Source organism: Schistocerca piceifrons, chromosome 4 (assembly GCF_021461385.2).
Source record: "Schistocerca piceifrons isolate TAMUIC-IGC-003096 chromosome 4, iqSchPice1.1, whole genome shotgun sequence".
Classification (NCBI taxonomy): Eukaryota; Metazoa; Arthropoda; class Insecta; order Orthoptera; family Acrididae; genus Schistocerca; species Schistocerca piceifrons.
The window spans coordinates 721,563,753-721,582,716 of NC_060141.1; the positions used below are offsets into that span (position 1 = coordinate 721,563,753).

The 18,964-nt window shown below is 42.3% G+C and overlaps 1 protein-coding gene across 1 annotated transcript in view; it reads left to right on the forward strand.

Moving 5' to 3' along the window:
• Positions 1 to 18,964, forward strand: part of LOC124795422 (integrator complex subunit 7) — a 171,097-nt gene that overhangs the window by 136,970 nt on the left and 15,163 nt on the right. Inside the window, 1 exon segment of the mRNA XM_047259451.1 lies at positions 11,725 to 11,925. Coding sequence (XP_047115407.1) covers positions 11,725 to 11,925 — 201 coding nt within the window.

The following is an 18,964-nucleotide window of genomic DNA, read 5'->3' on the forward strand; positions in this document are numbered from 1 at the left end:
AACCAAGGCGTTTGATTGTGTTGATCACAAAGTATTGCTCCAGAAGCTGGACCATCACGGAATACCGGGAGTAGCTCACAATTGGTTCACCTCTTACTTTAGCAACAGACAGCAAAATGTCATTATTGATAGTGTCGAGAATGGCTGTGATGTGGGATCTGTGTAGGGCACGGTCATATGGGTGGTGCCTCACGGACCAGTGTTGGGGCCACTCATGTTCCTTATTTATATAAATGATGTGCCCTCTAGTATAACAGGTAGTTCTAAAATATTTCTGTTTGCTGATGACAGTTGTGTGCAACATTGGCGCTGCTTCAAATAGTGCAGTTCATGGCAGAAGTCCATGACTCATAGAAAATAAATTAACACTAAATCACATTAAGACTCAGATTTAAAGTTTCTGACACACAATTCAACAAAATCGGACATTTTTATTTCACAGAATGGGCATACAGATAGTGAAACTAAACAGTTCAAATCTCTGGGTGTTCAGAAAGATAGTAAACTGTCATGGAAAGCCCACGTTCAGGATCTTGTTCAAATACTTAATGCTGCCATGTTCACTATTCAAACAGCATCTGAAGTGAGTGATTGTTCGACATGAAAATTAGTCTAATTTGCTTATTTTCATTCGCTTAGTCATATGGTATTTGTTATAACGTCAAGTTTAACACATATATTTCAGAACGACACAACACATATAAGTCACAGAATAAGTTGACAAGCAAGACATGTGTACACGTTAGCATTCGAATGAGCACTGAGTCCCAGTGTAGCGGCCGCTGCTCGGCTGGCCGCTTAGGTGGCACAGCTGCTGCATGGCTGGCAGACAGCGCCGCACGTAGAGGACGCGTGTAATTGCGCAGCGGTGCTTTGAATGGTCGGCGAGTCACAACACTTTTCCCCCATTTGAAATTGTTGCACTGGTCCTGATGGAGGTGTCCTGGAGATGGCTAATGTCCATAGGCGTTGTTTGATTCGCCGTGAAGTCTCGAGGAGGAGGCTTCCCGTACGGACGGAAGTGTCCCCGATGATAACGAGTCGAGATGACAGGAGACGTGGTGGTCGAATCTGCAGGGGCCCCATGCACCAATCTGCCCATTGCGTCAAGTCCAGTTGATATAACAGGAGACATGGGCGATGTGTCGGCATCCGTTGGAGGAGGAGGCGAGTAGATTGGTTCTGACAGAGGATGGTCATCCGGTTCCTGCATGGGCACGTCTCCTGGTGGCATCCGTTCTTGTGCTGGCATTGCGATGACGGTGAGAGGGCTGCGTTGTGAGTATTGAGAGATGCCAAGATCCCGAGCGTCAGGTAGAGCCGAAGGTGGTGTAGCGGCATTCGGAACAGGCGTTGCCGGCACACGAGGCCGAAGCTGGTCCGAATGACGCACTGCAACACCCGTGTCCGTCTGGATTTCATACAGGCGTTGGCCAAAATGTCGTAAGATGCAGCCCGGACTCCATTTTGGCCGCCTGCCATATCCCCGTACCCAGACGAGGTCGTCGGCGGTGAACCGTCCAAGTGAAGGGACCCGCTGCCATGAGGTGGCGAAGCATTGTCAGTGGAAAGGAGGATAACACCATCCCTAGCCGTGAGGCGGTAGCGCAAAGCGTAGTAGTTCTGCAATGGATCAGAAGTCTTAGCGGATGGGCGATCTGGCCAACCCTTCTGAATACAGCGTAAAACCCGGGAGAGGGTAGAGTCAGAACCCGTAGCAGCCCCCTGCCTGTCCCCAGTGATGGGGAACCCGTCCACAACCCGCTGCTCGGCAACATCCAGGTGGAAACACAAAGATTTGTCCCTATCAAATGCCAGATCAGGATCCATGGGACGGCGAGACAGAGCATCAGCATTTGCATGTTGAGCCGTCAGCCGGAAATGAATCTCATAATTGAAACGAGACAAGTAAAGAGCCCAACGCTGGAGGTGGTGTGCAGCCTTGTCGGGAAGTGACGTTGATGGATGAAACAAGGAAACAAGTGGTTTGTGATCCGTAACAAGATGAAATTTTGAGCCATAGAGAAAAACACCCAGCTTATTAAGAGCATAAATAATGGCCGAAGCTTCTTTTTCAGTTTGAGAATACTTTCGGTGGGCATCCGTGAGCGTTTTGGAGGCATAAGCAATGGGTTGTTCAGAACCGTCAGAAAAACGGTGCGCAAGGACTGCACCGACCCCGTATTGAGAGGCGTCTGCGGCAAGAACAACATGTTGCCCAGGTCGATAAGTAGCCACGCACGGGACCTGTTTCAGCATAGTCTTCAGTTTCTGGAAAGCCGCATCGCATGACGCGGACCAGTGAAAAGGCACATTTTTATGCAACAGGCGATGCAACGGCTGAGCCACCGAAGCCGCAGACGGTAAAAACTTGTGATAGTATGCCATTTTCCCCAAGAAGGCCTGCAGTTCCTTAACAGATGCAGGGCGAGGAAGGGCATCGATTGCAGCGACAGTTTGCTGAAGTGGACGAATACCCTCCCGAGAGAGTTGAAACCCCAAGTACGTGATAGATGCCTGAAAAAATTGTGATTTCTGAAGATTACACTTAAGACTGGCAGTCTGTAAGACATGAAAAAGTGTGCGGAGATTTTGAAGATGTTCTTCAGTGGTGAAGCCAGTGACAACAATGTCGTCCATGTAATTGATACACCCAGGGACAGGGAGCAATAATTGTTCCAAGAATTGCTGAAAGAGAGCAGGGGTGCTAGCAACCCAGAATGGCAATCGTTGTTATTGATAGAGGCCGAAAGGTGTGTTAAGGACCAGAAACTGCCGGGAAGCAGTGTCGAGAGGAAGTTGATGATAAGCTTCTGACAGGTTAATTTTAGAAAAATACTGCCTCCAGCAAGTTTAGTGAACAGTTCTTCAGGACGGGGCATAGGGTAAGTGTCGATGAGGCATTGAGCATTTACAGTGGCTTTGAAATCGCCACAGAGACGAATATCACCATTTGGCTTAGCAACGACAACGACAGAAGAGGACCACTCACTGGAAGTGACAGGAAGCAATACCCCTGAAGTAGTGAGACGATCCAGCTCCCGTTTTACCCAATCGCGAAGGGCCACAGGAATGGGCCGAGCCCGAAAAAACTTAGGCCGAGCAGTGGGTTTGAGCGTGATACGAGCTTCAAAGTTGTTTGCACGGCCTAACCCAGGAGAAAAAAGGGACGAAAATGTCGTCGACAAGGAATCCAATTGGGCATAAGGAATAGCATCGGAGACGATATTGACAGAGTCATCTATGGAGAACCCAAAAACACGAAAGCCATCAAAACCAAAAAGATTCTCTGCGTTACTCTGGTCGACCACAAATATGGGAACAGTGCAAACAATGGATTTGTAAGATACCTCAGCATTAAACTGTCCCAAGAGAGAAATCTTCTGTTTATTGTACGTCCGTAATTGCCGAGTGACAGGTGACAGGAGTGGAGAACCCAACTGAAGACACGTCTGTGAATTAATTATAGTGACAGCAGAACCGGTATCCACCTGCATGCGAACATCTCGACCAAGGATTTGGACAGTGAGGAATAACTTCCCTGAAAGGGAAGAAGTGCAATTGACAGACAACACAGAATCAGAATCAGCGTCATGTTCATGAACATCATGTATACGGTCGGATTTGCAAACGGAAGACACATGACCTTTCTTTTTGCAATTGTGACACACAGCCCAACGTTGGGGACAATCGTCGCGTGAATGTTTTGTAAAACACCGCGGACATGAAGGAAGTTGCCGGGGGTTTTGCTGCAGTTTCTTAGCGGGTTGTTTACGGTTAGGCCGAGGCTGCGCGTGGGAGCGCATTGCGGCCACGTCGGCTGGTGGGGACGCGCCGCACGCGTCGTCAACAGCGCACAGAGGTTGTATTTCCCCGACATCACCCCTCGCCTCTATTTGCGCCCCAGCGGCGCGAGAAATTTCAAAAGACTGCACAATGGAGAGAACTTCATCTAGAGTTGGATTTGCCAACTGGAGGGCATGTTGCCGAACTTCTTTGTCGGGCACCGACCAGATAATAGCATCCCGTACCATGGAATCGGCATAGGATTCTTTGTGAACGTCAGTAACAAATTGACACTTTCGACTGAGGCCGTGAAGTTGAGCAGCCCAAGCGCAATAGGATTGATGTGGCTGTTTTTGACAACGATAAAAGGCAACACGAGAGGCTACCACATGTGTTTGCTTTTGAAAATAGACAGACAGAAGTGAGCACATTTCAGCAAAGGACAAAGACGCAGGATCCTTCAAAGAAGCCAATTGCGACAACAACCGATACATTTGAGGTGAAATCCAGGAAAGGAACAGAGACTTACATGGTTGTTCGTCCGTGACATGAAATGCCAAGAAGTGCTGTCAAAGATGTTTTTCATAATCAGACCAGTCTTCCACCGTCTCATCGTAAGGAGGAAAAGGAGGTATAGCCGACGACGAGAAATGCCCCGCATTTGACGACGCGACGAAATTGCGAATCGCCGCTGTTAGAAGCGTTTGCTGTTCAAGGAGATTTTGCAATAGTTGCTCGACAGTAGCCATGGAAACCTGTGGGTCAATGGTGAAAAGGAAAAATCCACTACCTCATCGCCAATTGTTATAACGTCAAGTTTAACACTTACATTTCAGAACAACACAACACATATAAGTCACAGAGTAAGTTGACAAGCAAGACATGTGTACACGTTAGCATTCGAATGAGCACCGAGTCCCAGTCTAGCGGCTGCTGCTTGGCTGGCCGCTTAGGTGGCACAGCTGCTGCATGGCTGGCAGACAGCGCCGCACGTAGAGGACGCGCGTAATTGCGCGGCGGCGCTTTGAATGATCGCTGAGTCACAACAGTATTATATTTTGGGGTAACTCGTCTCAATCTGAAAGGATATGTTTGGCTCGGAAACCGGCAGTTTGGGCTGTAAGTGGTGTAAGTTTGCGAACTTCTTGTTGACCCCTGTTCAGCAGTTTGCGTATTCTGACATTGGCCTCTCAAAATATATAAAAATATTCTTTACTGTCATTTCTTGTTAACAAAATATATATATATATATATAGAGGGAAACATTCCAAGCGGGAAAAATATATTTAAAAACAAAGATGATGTGACTTACCATGCGAAAGCGCTGGCAGGTCGATAGAAACACAAACAGACACATACATACACACAAAATTCAAGCTTTTGCAACAAACTGTTGCCTCATCCTTCCCTCTTTCCTATCGACCTGCCAGCGCTTTCGTATGGTAAGTCACATCATCTTTGTTTTATATATATATATAAATACAAAGATGAGGTGACTTACCGAACAAAAACGCTGGCAGGTCGATAGACACACAAACAAACACAAACATACACACAAAATTCAAGCTTTCGCAACAAATTGTTGCCTCATCAGGAAAGAGGGAAGGAGAGGGGAAGACGAAAGGAAGTGGGTTTTAAAGGAGAGGGTAAGGAGTCATTCCAATCCCGGGAGCGGAAAGACTTACCTTAGGGGGAAAAAAGGACAGGTATACACTCGCACACACGCACATATCCATCCACACATACAGACACAAGCAGACATATTTTAAATATGTCTGCTTGTGTCTGTATGTGTGGATGGATATGTGCGTGTGTGCGAGTGTATACCTGTCCTTTTTTCCCCCTAAGGTAAGTCTTTCCGCTCCCGGGATTGGAATGACTCCTTACCCTCTCCTTTAAAACCCACTTCCTTTCGTCTTCCCCTCTCCTTCCCTCTTTCCTGATGAGGCAACAATTTGTTGCGAAAGCTTGAATTTTGTGTGTATGTTTGTGTTTGTTTGTGTGTCTATCGACCTGCCAGCGTTTTTGTTCGGTAAGTCACCTCATCTTTGTATTTATATATAATTTTTCCCACGTGGAATGTTTCCTTCCATTATATTGTTTTATATATATATATATATACTGCAATTGTGGTTATATATATATATATATATATATAAAAAAAACAAAGATTCCATGACTTACCAAATGGGAAAGCACTAGTAGATAGACACAATAAAAAAACACACACACACAAAATTTCAAGCTTTCGCAACCAACGGTTGCTTCATCAGGAAAGAGGGAAGGAGAGGGAAAGATGAAAGAATGTGGGTTTTAAGGGAGAGGGTAAGGAGTCATTCCAATCCCGGGAGTGGAAAGACTTACCTTAGGGGGAAAAAAGGACAGGTATACACTCACGCACACACACATATCCATCTGCCCCATGCATTAACTACATTTTTCTCTTTGTGTGGGAATGAAATAAGTGTGCTAAAATGCTACTTTCGTCTGAAGTGCCTATATACTTTCAAGAATTGAGGACAGAAAATGGCCAAGTATGTGCCATTTATCATGTACCTTCTCAAAAATTAAATCTTCTTGAAAACAGTGTGTGTTGTAACACTGCATTCACTGATACATCAAACATTGCTCAACCACAGCAAATATGCACATTATTCCCAAACATATTGACAACATGTTTCCCATCCAATCCAGAATACCTTTGGCAAAATACAAATACTACATGAGTAAAAATTTCCTAACTCAATTAAAGGTATTCACATTTGTGAATATGAACAACCAGCAGCTGTAAATGGAATGAAAATTTGTGCCAGAGCAGGACTGGAACCCGGATTTCCTGCTTATCATGAGTTGTTGCCTTACAATTTGGTTATCCATGCACTACTCACTGAGACCAAAACTTCCACATGTCGTCAACCATGCATGTACTCATACATATATATTCCCATACAGGAGAGACATTTACTTCAATGGCAATGCAAAATTCGGAACTGTGGTGACTACAGCTGTTATGAATTGCATGAAATATTGTGCACGGATAGCCAAATGATAAGGCAACCACTCACAATAAGTTGGAAATGTGTGTTAGAGTCCCAGTCCGGCATAAATTTTAATTGGCATCATTCCATTCTACAGCTGATGGTTGTCCGTATTTGCAATTGTGAATACATTTAGTGCATTTCATAATGGTTGTAGTAGCTGCAGTGCTTATTCCTTTGGATGTGCATGCATGTCCAAAGCAACTTTGTATCACAATTGAGAAATAATGCAGGCATTGCAGTATTGTATGCTTATAGCCTTTCCAGGAAGAATAGCATTACAAGATGACCTGTCTAGTATTACAATTACTTTGAGAATTTGTTACTCTTTAAGGACATTGTAGTTTTATGTCAACACTGCATGACATTAGGTTAGGCAGTATTAGAAATTATATTTATGTATCTGTAATAGTTCAGTTATCACAACAGTTTGTCTGTCAGATGAGTTTTGAATGTACATTTAGTTTTCACAGACGATTATCTGGAGCATTATGCATTTAACTTGGTTCAAACTGTGAGGCTTCTTTCAGCTTCCATTGAAATACATTTTGTAGCTTGGGTATACTACATACCATTGCTGAAGGTAATTCTTAAACAATATAATGATTAGATGAAATAAATCTTACTTATTTCTCAGTTGGACTCCAAACTACAAGATGTTAGGCCTAACATATTCATATGCATCTTGAGGAAAGCATACCACAGTTTGCATGGAATTAACGCATGATGTCTGCAATAACAATACAAGAAACTAAATGTCTGCTCAAAATTCATCTCACAGAAAAATTGTTGTAATAATTAAACTATCATAGATAAACAAATATAATTTCTAGTAATTCTTTACCTAAAGTTTGTTGATCTGAAACCACAACATCCTAGGCATTATAGATCAAGAGTAATGTATTGTCAAAGTACAGAAGTGAAAATGCTAGCTGTTCATGACCAGGTTGTCATACATTCACTCATGATTCTGTTCTTTTAGAAATTCTGCTTGGAAGAAATTCGAATGAGTTAAGACATTCTGTAATATTAGAAAAACTTATCATTGAATGTAAGCTTTCACGGCCGGCGTCTTCATTAATTAAAAATTCCGGGCTGAATTGCCGTGGCCCATATATAAAACTACTTCTCCTTCCTGACGTTTCGTTGCCGGCTGCGGGCAACATCTTCTGAGGTGAGTCGGCGACTGGCTGCTAGGCGCTGGTGGTCCCTCTTATATAGAGCACTTAGATGGCGCCACCACTCGTCATGTGCTTTCGAGTTTAAAACTATCTCTGACTAGTGCCATCTCTCTCGATTACAGGTAATCGATTGTTACTTTGTTGGTACAAAGTCGAACGCCATATCTTGTCTAGTTTTAATCCTTCTTCTTTTCTATTAAAATTATTTCCGTGCTTGTAGATCTCTATAGCTTCTCTATACATGCGAGTATAATAATGTGAGGTCCTGGCTATCACGTTTGCCTCACTAAATTTTATTTCGTGATCACCGTCTTTGAAAACGTGTTCCGCTACAGCTGATTTCTCAATCTGTCCCAATCTACAGTTCCTTTTGTGTTCCGTTAGGCAGGTATTAACACTCCTTTTACCTGGGGTAGCTAAAGGGTGTCGTGCGTCTTTCACCGATCTTAAACTTTCACCAATTTTCTTGGTAGGTCGAAAGATTGTCTCCACTTGAAACTTGGCCAAAACTTTACCAATACAGTCTGTGATGTTGTGAATAAATAGAAGAAAAACTTTTCCAGCCGACGGTTGTTGTTGTCGTGTATTTTCGGACACTTTTCTTCTAGGGTGGAGTGTTCGATCTATTTCCTTGTCAGTGTACCCATTTCTCTTGAAGGCTGTTCGCAAATGTCTTAATTCACCTTGCAAGTAAATTGGCTCACAGATGTTATTAGCTCTGTCCACGAAAGTTTTTATGACTCCTGTCTTCTGCCTAGGATGATGATTCGAATTCTTATGTAGGTAACGATCGGTGTGTGTGTCTTTCCTATATACCTTGTGCCCTAAAGTCCCATCTGCCCGTTTAATAACCAATACATCCAAACAATTTAGTTGTCCCTTACTCTCTTTCTCCATGGTGAATTGTATGCTTGGATTGAAACAGTTTATGTGCACCAAAAACTCACTCAGTTCCTCTTCAGCATGATTCACAAAGGTGTCATCCACGTATCGATACCATTTCAAAGGGCTTTTTTTGGCCGACTACAGCACCTGCTGTTCGAAAAATTCCATAAATAGATAAGCAATAGCAGGGCTTAGAGGGCTACCCATGGCCACCCCATCAATTTGTTCATAAAACTCATTGTTATATTGAAAATAAGTCGAGGATAGACAATGTCGAAACAAAGCTATTATATCAGTAGGAAACATATCAGCTATGTAGGAAAGAGCTTCGTCAACAGGGACGATGGTGAACAGGGATACTACATCGAATCTGACAAGGATGTCACTTGGACTAACTGTTATCTCCCTCAGTTTTTCGATAAAATTCATGGAATTTTTAATATGAGTGTCAGTTTTACCTATATACGGTTGCAACAAAGAAGCAAGATATCTAGCCAGCTCTTCAGTAGGAGCCCCAATGGCACTTACTATCGGTCTCAATGGGACATTGGGCTTGTGTATCTTAGGTAACCCGTACAGTCTAGGAGGGTAAGCTTCAGTTTTGCAAAGGTATCTTTTATCTTCTGTAGGAATGGAAGACACAATGATGTCAGTGTCATATATTTCATTCAAAACAAAATACCAGGCAAAGCATCAACATACCAGTCCATAAATACTGTAGGGAACTGAGATGCATTTGTCAGTTATCCAACTGAATTCTTGAATTCACTTAATTTGCCAGGCATGTAGTCATAAATTTTAACACTGAGGTTTGGTGTGGCTATTATTCTTCTACAAAACATAAATGCAATGATACCATGCTGTTAATAAAAAAGATAATGAATGTCGTTGAAGCAGCAATTTTAAACGGTAAATTTACAAGGGAAGATGTACTGTTGCCATGCACCCCAATGATTTCAACCTGTCCCATGGACAGCTGTATGTGGCCTGCTCACATGTTGGAAAACCTTCCAATTTATTCATGTCTGCACCAGATGGAAAAACAAAAAAAGTATTGTTTGTTCAAAAGTATTTCAATAAATAGAATTTAAATACACTCATTTTCTTTCTTTAGTGGGCATTTGCAGCACTTGCAGAGTACTTGCTAGTATAAAATAGAAATGAGACAACCAAGTAGTACAACAGTTCATTGATGGACTAAGCTATTCTCACTTTTTCAAGTTTCAGATGATGAGTTGTGTACAGGACAACTTTTTGAGTTTTCAGGCTGACATGTACTCAAGCACTCAACTTGTCAGTTACTAAAACTGGTGGTTTCATTTATAGACAGAGTCTGATTATCTATTAGTATACTAACTATTTACAACTATAATGTCATTGTGCTAAGTGAAGCTAATAGAACAGTAAGTTACTGGCATGTGACAATGCTAGTCACTGGTACTATTGAAAGGCAATTGGAACTGAACTAACTTGTCATAAAACTCAAAAAGTTAACAATTAGTTAACTCTTAGGTTTATTAGTGTGTAAGCAACCCAAGGATAGTACAACATATAATATAGTGTACCATATATAGTACAGCTATCATTAAACATTAAGTGGAAACTAGGACCGCCTGTCTTGGTCCTTACATAATGACAGCTGTATGTTGCACAAGTGGCAGTCAAGCCTCATGCTTACACAGGTACCCAGAGAAATCACATTGTGTGTGTGTGTGTGTGTGTGTGTGTGTGTGTGTGTGTGTGTGTGTACATTTCTTTAATAATTCTGACAAGGCAAACTCCCCATCAACCCCCCACCCCCTATACAAACACACACGCACACAGAGTTTTAGTGGTAAAATGCCCCAGTGGCTAGCCCATTAAAAACTGAGCACAGGTCAGGCATGGAAACAGGAAGAAGATGTACTAAACTGTGAAAAAAGAAGCAAAATGCAAACAGTGAATAGTACAAGCTCAAGATGTGCAACGTTGAGCGATTTGCGAGAATCGTGCCATCATGGTTATGTGGTCGTGGTCTTGGACTACAAAGGGGGAGATCCATGTTCAAATCTCGCTCATGCCGCTTCATGAAATTATGAACTTTCCATCCAGTCATTGATGTGTCTGTTCTCCTACTGCAGTCATACTGTACATTGGTTAGAGAATATGAGTCATGTGGTAAGAATATATTATTGTTGCAAATAAATGTGATGAATAGTGGGAGCAGGCGAGATGCCAAATAGATCTCTCACAGAAGCGAAAACAACAAATAAACAATTGTGAAATAAGTTACAGCAATGGAATTCAAAAGTCAAAACTTCCAAAACAGAACATAGGAGTCATAACATGTGGTACTTGTGTGGAACAAATAGGAGGTATGTACGTCTGGAGGTCCCTTCCTTACACCTTACAATTGCAAAGGGACGTTACGCCACACCATAGACAAAAATTTGAATACAGTGAACAGACTCATTAATGAACTGATAGTGTGTTCATAATTGTGTGTGTGTGTGTGTGTGTGTGTGTGTGTGTGTGTGTGTGTGTGTGTGTGTGTGAACACAGATCTCTCACATTGCAATCCTACACCATGACCACAGAGCCACGACACCATGGTTAATCAAACGTGTCCTTTGGAGCATATCTTCAGCTTGTATCGTTCACTGTTTTGATTTTGTTTCTTTTTACACAGTTCAGTACACCTTCTTCCTGTTTTCATGCTTGATCTATGTTCAGTTTTTGACGTGCAATCCACTCAGCCATCTTACGACTAAATCTGAGGGAATGTGATGGGGAGTTACCTTGTCAGTGTAGAGAAGAAGACCACTGTAAACATGGTTATTAACTATGCATTCCAGCTGGCCATTTCCCCACAACCACGGGTACCTGGTGAACCAATTGCAGTGCAGAGTGGATCACAACTGGCTGTTAAAGTTGAAGGTGTGATTCTGCATGGACGCCGTTGGGCGGGACGTTTCCGGCAGACGGCTGCGGTTACTGTTACTGTCTCTTGCCAGCTACAGCAGCCACGAACAGCACAGCTCCAACCAGATACCAAAGTAAGAAATATTTTTAAAGGTTTCTGTTTTTTAAATACTTAGATTCTGCCATACACTGTGATTCTTTGCCAAAATTTACATCTTAGCCTGAAAAAAGTTCATTCAAATTGTGAACATGTTTCTTGAAAATTTTCTTGCTAGTTTTGTATATCATTTTTTTCACCCTGGAAATAATCTGTATGTTGTATGGTCGTGGTTGGATGATAGCAGGATGTGGGCATCTGGGCTGTAAGCCTAATTTTGGCAGAAATTCAGACCCAAATGATTTGCAGATTCAAAGCCACCTATCCTATTTTGTAACGGGCAGAGATCTGTTGCACTCTATGGCAACAGAGGGCTGTCATAGCTAGAATGAGGGGCATATTGTCCAAAGGAGGAGGAGCTGTCGCGTCAGTAGGAGAGATGGCAGACAAGAAGCTGTCCCAGTGGTACTGGGGCACTCTCACCAACCCCCTCCCTGTCCCCACATGGCCATTTCAGGCCCCTTTATTAGCTGCTCCAGGGGCACTTCGTGCATCCCTCAGTCATTAATGCCTTTACCTGTCAGCAGTACCCTCTGTGGGAATACTGAGCGATGCTAGGTGCACATTGGATAATCTGGGTGCATCAGCGTGGGCTTAGCCACTGTTTCATCATAAGATCAAGTATAAAATAAAATTTTGTAAATTTATCTCTCAGTCCATCCATTAATCCCTCAGTCTGATTGCTCACCACACACAATTCTTCCCCCTTACATAGGAGCCCAGTGACGGGCATTAATTTTAATTTAGCAAGTATTATAGACAGCAGAAGTGAAGGGCTCCCTTGTAGGGTTGGCCAACATTCACTAGAGGGGCTTAATCTAGAGGAGAGTATAACTGATTTGAAAGGACCTTTTAAACAAATAGCAAAAAGAACAAAGGTTATAATAATTTTCAGTTTAAGTAAATTTCATACAAATGTAGGATGGCCATGTAAACAAGACAAAAGAAGACAGAAAGTGGCTCTTTGTTTTGGTTTGTTTTACTAACAATTTAAGTAGGTTTCTTGCAAAAGTAAGTTTTCCCATGTAAATAAGACAATGATAAAGAGAAAGCGGCTTTTTATTTTGGTTTGTTCTGCTGATGTTTTGCCTTCAGAACAATGGCAGCATCAGGTTGGTGATGAAGAAAGAAGCAGAGTTGACAGTGTGACGGCAGGCAAAGGGTCTCAGCTGGGCACTGGCTCTTCATTGGATAGAATCAGTGGTGGGTTTTTACAGTGGATGTTGGCTAACTGATGGTACAGGAGTGCTGTATTTCCCAAGTAGGTGGTTTGTGCATTAATCCACTCACAGTCAGAAATTAAAATTGTCGCATCATAAGCTAAGTGAATTAGGAAACGCTGGGAGAGGGGGTATCAAAATCACTGACCATTACTGATGGGTTGCCAACTGGTTAGGAAGACCAGAAGCTAAAACAGGAGAATGCGATATTCCCATTGGAAACCTCTGAATTGTGTCCCTGAGTGTATGCATGTGATATGTGTTTGTATTGTGTATGGGTGGGGTAACTACATCTTATTTAAAGCAACATAACATCCAGTGTACACGTGAACATGTGGGTCTCTGTTTAATAGCAAGACAACAGAGGGTAGGTGAAGCATAGTATGAACCGAATCAGAAGGAAATACTATGACCGGCTTTGGGTCTTTGTGATCGCCCATAACACCATGCTGGGTGCACTCCCCCGGTAAGTCAGAATACCAGTCGACAATCTCGTAGTTGCTTAATGTGAGTAGTACCAGTCATATTGACTAGCCCGTTCCACAGGTGTTGAAGTGTTTATCTAATTTGTGAAACATGTGAATGGAGTACCAACATAGTACCAACATTCATGTTGCACCTCTCTTTCTTTAACTGCTTGAGCTGTGATGAAAACAGTGCAAAACTAGGTGACTTAGTGTGGGCAAAGATGAAGGGGTTATCAGTATCCATTGTGTTCCATGATTGTTCGAATACTTACCGATTGATTATTGATACACCATTTTATTTCACATAAAAGTATCGGCATTGCTTACTGGTGTGAATAACCAGAGGGGTGCTGTTCATTCCGTGCAATAAACTTCCAGCGAATGACTACTGGATACTGTAACAAGGGAGAAATGATGCCTCAGTATTACTTGGCTGGAGAAGCAGGATAGAATCAGTACTGTTGGAGTGACTTAGTCCAGATTAACCTGAACAAGCATCTCCTCAGCCGAATGAAGAACAGAGCAGAACTGATGGCACGGTGGTAGGATATAACAAAGAAGGATTCAAAAAAGTACCAGCAGTATTGGTGGCCGTACGCCGTGTCTTGTCGGTCAGTAAAGAAATATGTCATGCAATAGTAATATGGATTCACTTTGTTAACCGTGGGCATAAACAGGCACTCCTGCGCATGTTGATGAGAAAATCCCATGTTAATAGGGATTGACATAGTTCTCAGTTCCAGCCGCTTGCAGATTGTTGTAAAATTATTCTACGAAGAATCAGCATGTCAAAATGCACCCTGTGCTGGTATTTGTGCCCCCTAGATATCCGTGTCTAGTGCTTCACACTCAATATATTATCAGTTGTTAGTGTGTCCCTTTATTACTGTCATGGTAAACTGAGTAGAGTTTTCACAGTTATATTCAACCTTCATTCATAAGACAGCTCAACCAGATGTGGACAACAGTAACTACTGCTAGGTTTTGCAATAGGTCATATACCACTGAACTGATACCAATATTGTATGTGATGCGGCCATGGTTGGGTGGTAGCAGGAAAAGAGCAACTGGGCTATCAAGATAATTTTGGCAAAAATTCAGAAGCAACAGTTTGCATTTTCAAAAGTGGAGTTTTATTGGCTCCAAACCTATTCTCAAAGGGGCACAGACATGTTTCACTCTTTGACGACAGAGGGCTGCCACAGCCAGACTGAGGGACATACTGCCCAGAAGGAGAAGGAACTGGGAATGCATCCAGTCAGGAGGAGAGTTGGCAGGCAAGAGGCCGTTGCAGTGGTACCAGGGAGCTCTTGCCAGTCCACTCCACACTCCTTCCACTGGCTGGTCATGGGGCACTTTGTGTGTCTCTCAGTCATCAATGCATTTGGAATAGCATGCCCTGTTATGGTGCTCATTGTGGGGAAGCTAGGAAAGCTACACATGTAAACTGAGTGTGGGAGTAGGTGCACATCAAGTAACATCCGGTACCACACCAGCCCAGGCCCAGCCACTGTTTCATCATAAAATGAAGTAAAAGAGTAAATTTCAAAAAAGTTATCCCTCAATCCTTCCATTAATGGAAGGACTGACTGCTCACCATGCACAAAGCCAGTGTCTCTGCCCATTTATCATCATTAATTCTTCTATTTAGAAAACAGCACATCACATTTCTTTTTCCATTCATAACTTTGCCTGCTGTAAGAACTGCCTTTTCTGAAATGACAGTACAGTGTGGAGTTCATATTTCTTCTAGAGTGTCCATCTCCAAGAAACTGCTTTTATATAAATAAATCTCTCATGCCTTTTGTAGGCACCTTAAGCAGACAAATTTATACTCTTCTGACAAAGGACACATATCAGGTAAACAAAACTCATATTTAATGCTTCAATAATATATTCCCCCCTTGAACCATGGGCCTTGCCGTTGGTGGGGAGGCTTGCGTGCCTCAGCGATACAGATATCCGTACCATAGGTGCAACCACAACGGAGGGGTATCTGTTGAGAGGCCAGACAAACGTGTGGTTCCTGAAGAGGGGCAGCAGCCTTTTCAGTAGTTGCAGGGGCAACAGTCTGGATGATTGACTGATCTGGCCTTGTAACACTAACCAAAACAGCCTTGCTGTGCTGGTACTGTGAACGGTTGAAAGCAAGGGGGAACTACAGCCGTAATTTTTCCCCAGGACATGCAGCTTTACTGTATGGTTAATGATGATGGCGTCCTCTTGGGTAAAATATTCCGGAGGTAAAATAGTCCCCCATTCGGATCTCCGGGTGGGGACTACTCAAGAGGTCGTCGTTTTCAGGAGAAAGAAAACTGGCATTCTACAGATCGGAGTGTGGAATGTCAGATCCCTTAATCGGGCAGGTAGGTTAGAAAATTTAAAAAGGGAAATGGATAGGTTGAAGTTAGATATAGTGGGAATTAGTGAAGTTCGGTGGCAGGAGGAACAAGACTTTTGGTCAGACGAATACAGGGTTATAAATACAAAGTCAAATAGTGGTAATGCAGGAGTAGTTTTAATAATGAATAAAAAAAATAGGAATGCAGGTAAGCTACTACAAACAGTATAGTGAACGCATTATTGTGGCCAAGATAGACACGAAGCCCACACCTACCACAGTAGTACAAGGTTATATGCCAACTACCTCGGCATATGACGAAGAAATTGAAGACATGTATGATGAAATAAAAGAAATTATTCAGATAGTGAAGGGAGATGAAAATTTAATAGTCATGGGTGATTGGAATTCGGTAGTAGGAAAAGGGAGAGAAGGAAACATAGTAGGTGAATATGGATTGGGGGTAAGAAATGAAAGAGGAAGCCGCCTCATAGAATTTTGCACAGAGCACAACTTAAGCATAGGTTACACTTGGTTCAAGAATCATAAAAGAAGGTTTTATACATGGAAGAAGCCTGGAGATACAAAAAGGTTTCAGATAGATTATATAATGGTAAGACAGAGATTTAGGAACCAGGTTTTAAATTGTAAGACATTTCCAGGGGCAGATGTGGACTCTGACCACAATCTATTGGTTATGAACTGTAGATTAAAACTGAAGAAACTGCAAAAAGGTGGGAATTTAAGGAGATGGGACCTGGATAAACTGACTAAACCAGAGGTTGTACAGAGTTTCAGGGAGAGCATAAGGGAATAATTGACAGGAATGGGGGAAAGAAATACAGTAGAAGAAGAATGGCTAGCTTTGAGGGATGAAGTAGTGAAGGCAGCAGAGGATCAAGTAGGTAAAAAGACGAGGGCTAGTAGAAATCCTTGGGTAACAGAAGAAATATTGAAATTGATTGATGAAAGGAGAAAATATAAAAATGCAGTAAATCAAGCAGGCAAAAAGGAATACAAACGTCTCAAAAATGAGATTGACAGGAAGTGCAAAATGGCTAAGCAGGGATGGCTAGAGGACAAATGTAAGGATGTAGAGGCTTGTCTCCCTAGGGGTAAGATAGATACTGCCTACATGAAAATTAAAGAGACCTTTGGAGGAAAGATACCCACTTGTATGAATATCAAGAGCTCAGATGGAAACCCAGTTCTAAGCAAAGAAGGGAAACAGAAAGGTGGAAGGAATTTATAGAGGGTCTACACAAGGGCGATGTACTTGAGGACAATATTATGGGAATGGAAGAGGATTTAGATGAAGATGAAATGGAAGATATGATACTGCGTGAAGAGTTTGACAGAGCACTGAAAGATCTGAGTCAAAACAAGGCCCCAGGAGTAGACAAGTTCTATTAGAACTACTGGCATCCTTGAGGGAGCCAGTCCTGACAAAACTCTACCATCTGGTGAGCAAGATGTATGAGACAGGCGAAATACCCTCAGACTTCAAGAAGAATATAATAATTCCAATCACAAAGAAAGCAGGTGTTGACAGATGTGAAAAATACCGAACTATCAATTTAATAAGTCACGGCTGCAAAATACTAATGCGAATTCTTTACAGACTAATGGAAAAACTAGTAGAAGCCGACCTCGGGGAAGATCAGTTTGGATTCTGTAGAAATATTGGAACACATGAGGCAATACTGCCCCTACGACTTATCTTGGAAGCTAGATTAAGGAAAGGCAAACCTACGTTTCTAGCATTGTGGCAGGGGTAAAATACAGAAAGCGAAAGGCTATTTACAATTTGTACAGAAACCAAATGGCAGTTACAAGAGTTGAGGGGCATGAAAGGAAAGCAGTGGTTGGGAAGGGAGTGAGACAGGGTTGTAGCCTCTCCCCGATGTTATTCAATCTGTATATTGAGCAAGCAGTGTAGGAAACAAAAGAAAAATTTGGAGTAGGTGTTAAAATCCATGGAGAAGAAATAAAAACCTTGAGGTTCGCTGATGACATTGTAATTCTGTCAGAGACAGCAAAGGACTTGGAAGAGCAGTTGAACGGAATGAACAGTGTCTTGAAAGGAGGATATAAGATGAACATCAACAAAAGCAAAACGAGGTTAATGGAATGTAGTCGAATTATGTTGGGTGATGCTGAGGGAATTAGATTAGGAAATGAGACACTTAAAATCGTAAAGGAGTTTTGCTATTTGGGGAGCAAAATAACTGATGATAGTTGAAGTAGAGAGGATATAAAATGTAGACTGGCAATAGCAAGGAAAGCGTTTCTGAAGAAGAGAAATTTGTTAACATTGAGTATAGATTTTAGTGTCAGGAAGTCATTTCTGAAAGTATTTGTGTGGAGTGTAGCCATGTATGGAAGTGAAACATGGACGATAAATAGTTTGGACAAGAAGAGAATAGAAGCTTTCGAATTGTGGTGCTATAGAAGAATGCTGAAGATTAGATGGGTAGGCCACATAACTAATTAGGAGGTATTGAATAGAATTGGGGAGAAGAGGAGCTTGTGGCACAACTTGACTAGAAGAAGGGATCGATTGGTAGGACATGTTCTGAGGCATCAAGGGATCACCAATTTAGCATTGGAGGACAGCGTGGGGGGTAAAAATCGTAGAGGGAGACAAAGAGATGAATACACCAAGCAGATTCAGAAGGATGTAGGTTGCAGGAGGTACTGGGAGATGAAGAAGCTTCCACAGGATAGAGTAGCATGGAGAGCTGCATCAAACCAGTCTCAGGACTGAAGACCACAACAACAACAACAACATTATTATTTTTGCTCTCCTTATAGGCTATTATTGCAACACTGAATCACAGATGTTCTGTGTAAAAATCTCCTCAGCCAATGACAGTGGCCACAATAGCATCATGACCACATAATTTCTGTATTTCTCATTCTTGTATATATTTGACCCCACACAAAGACAGAATATGTCCTGTATGAGAGAAATGCACCTAAAGTTTA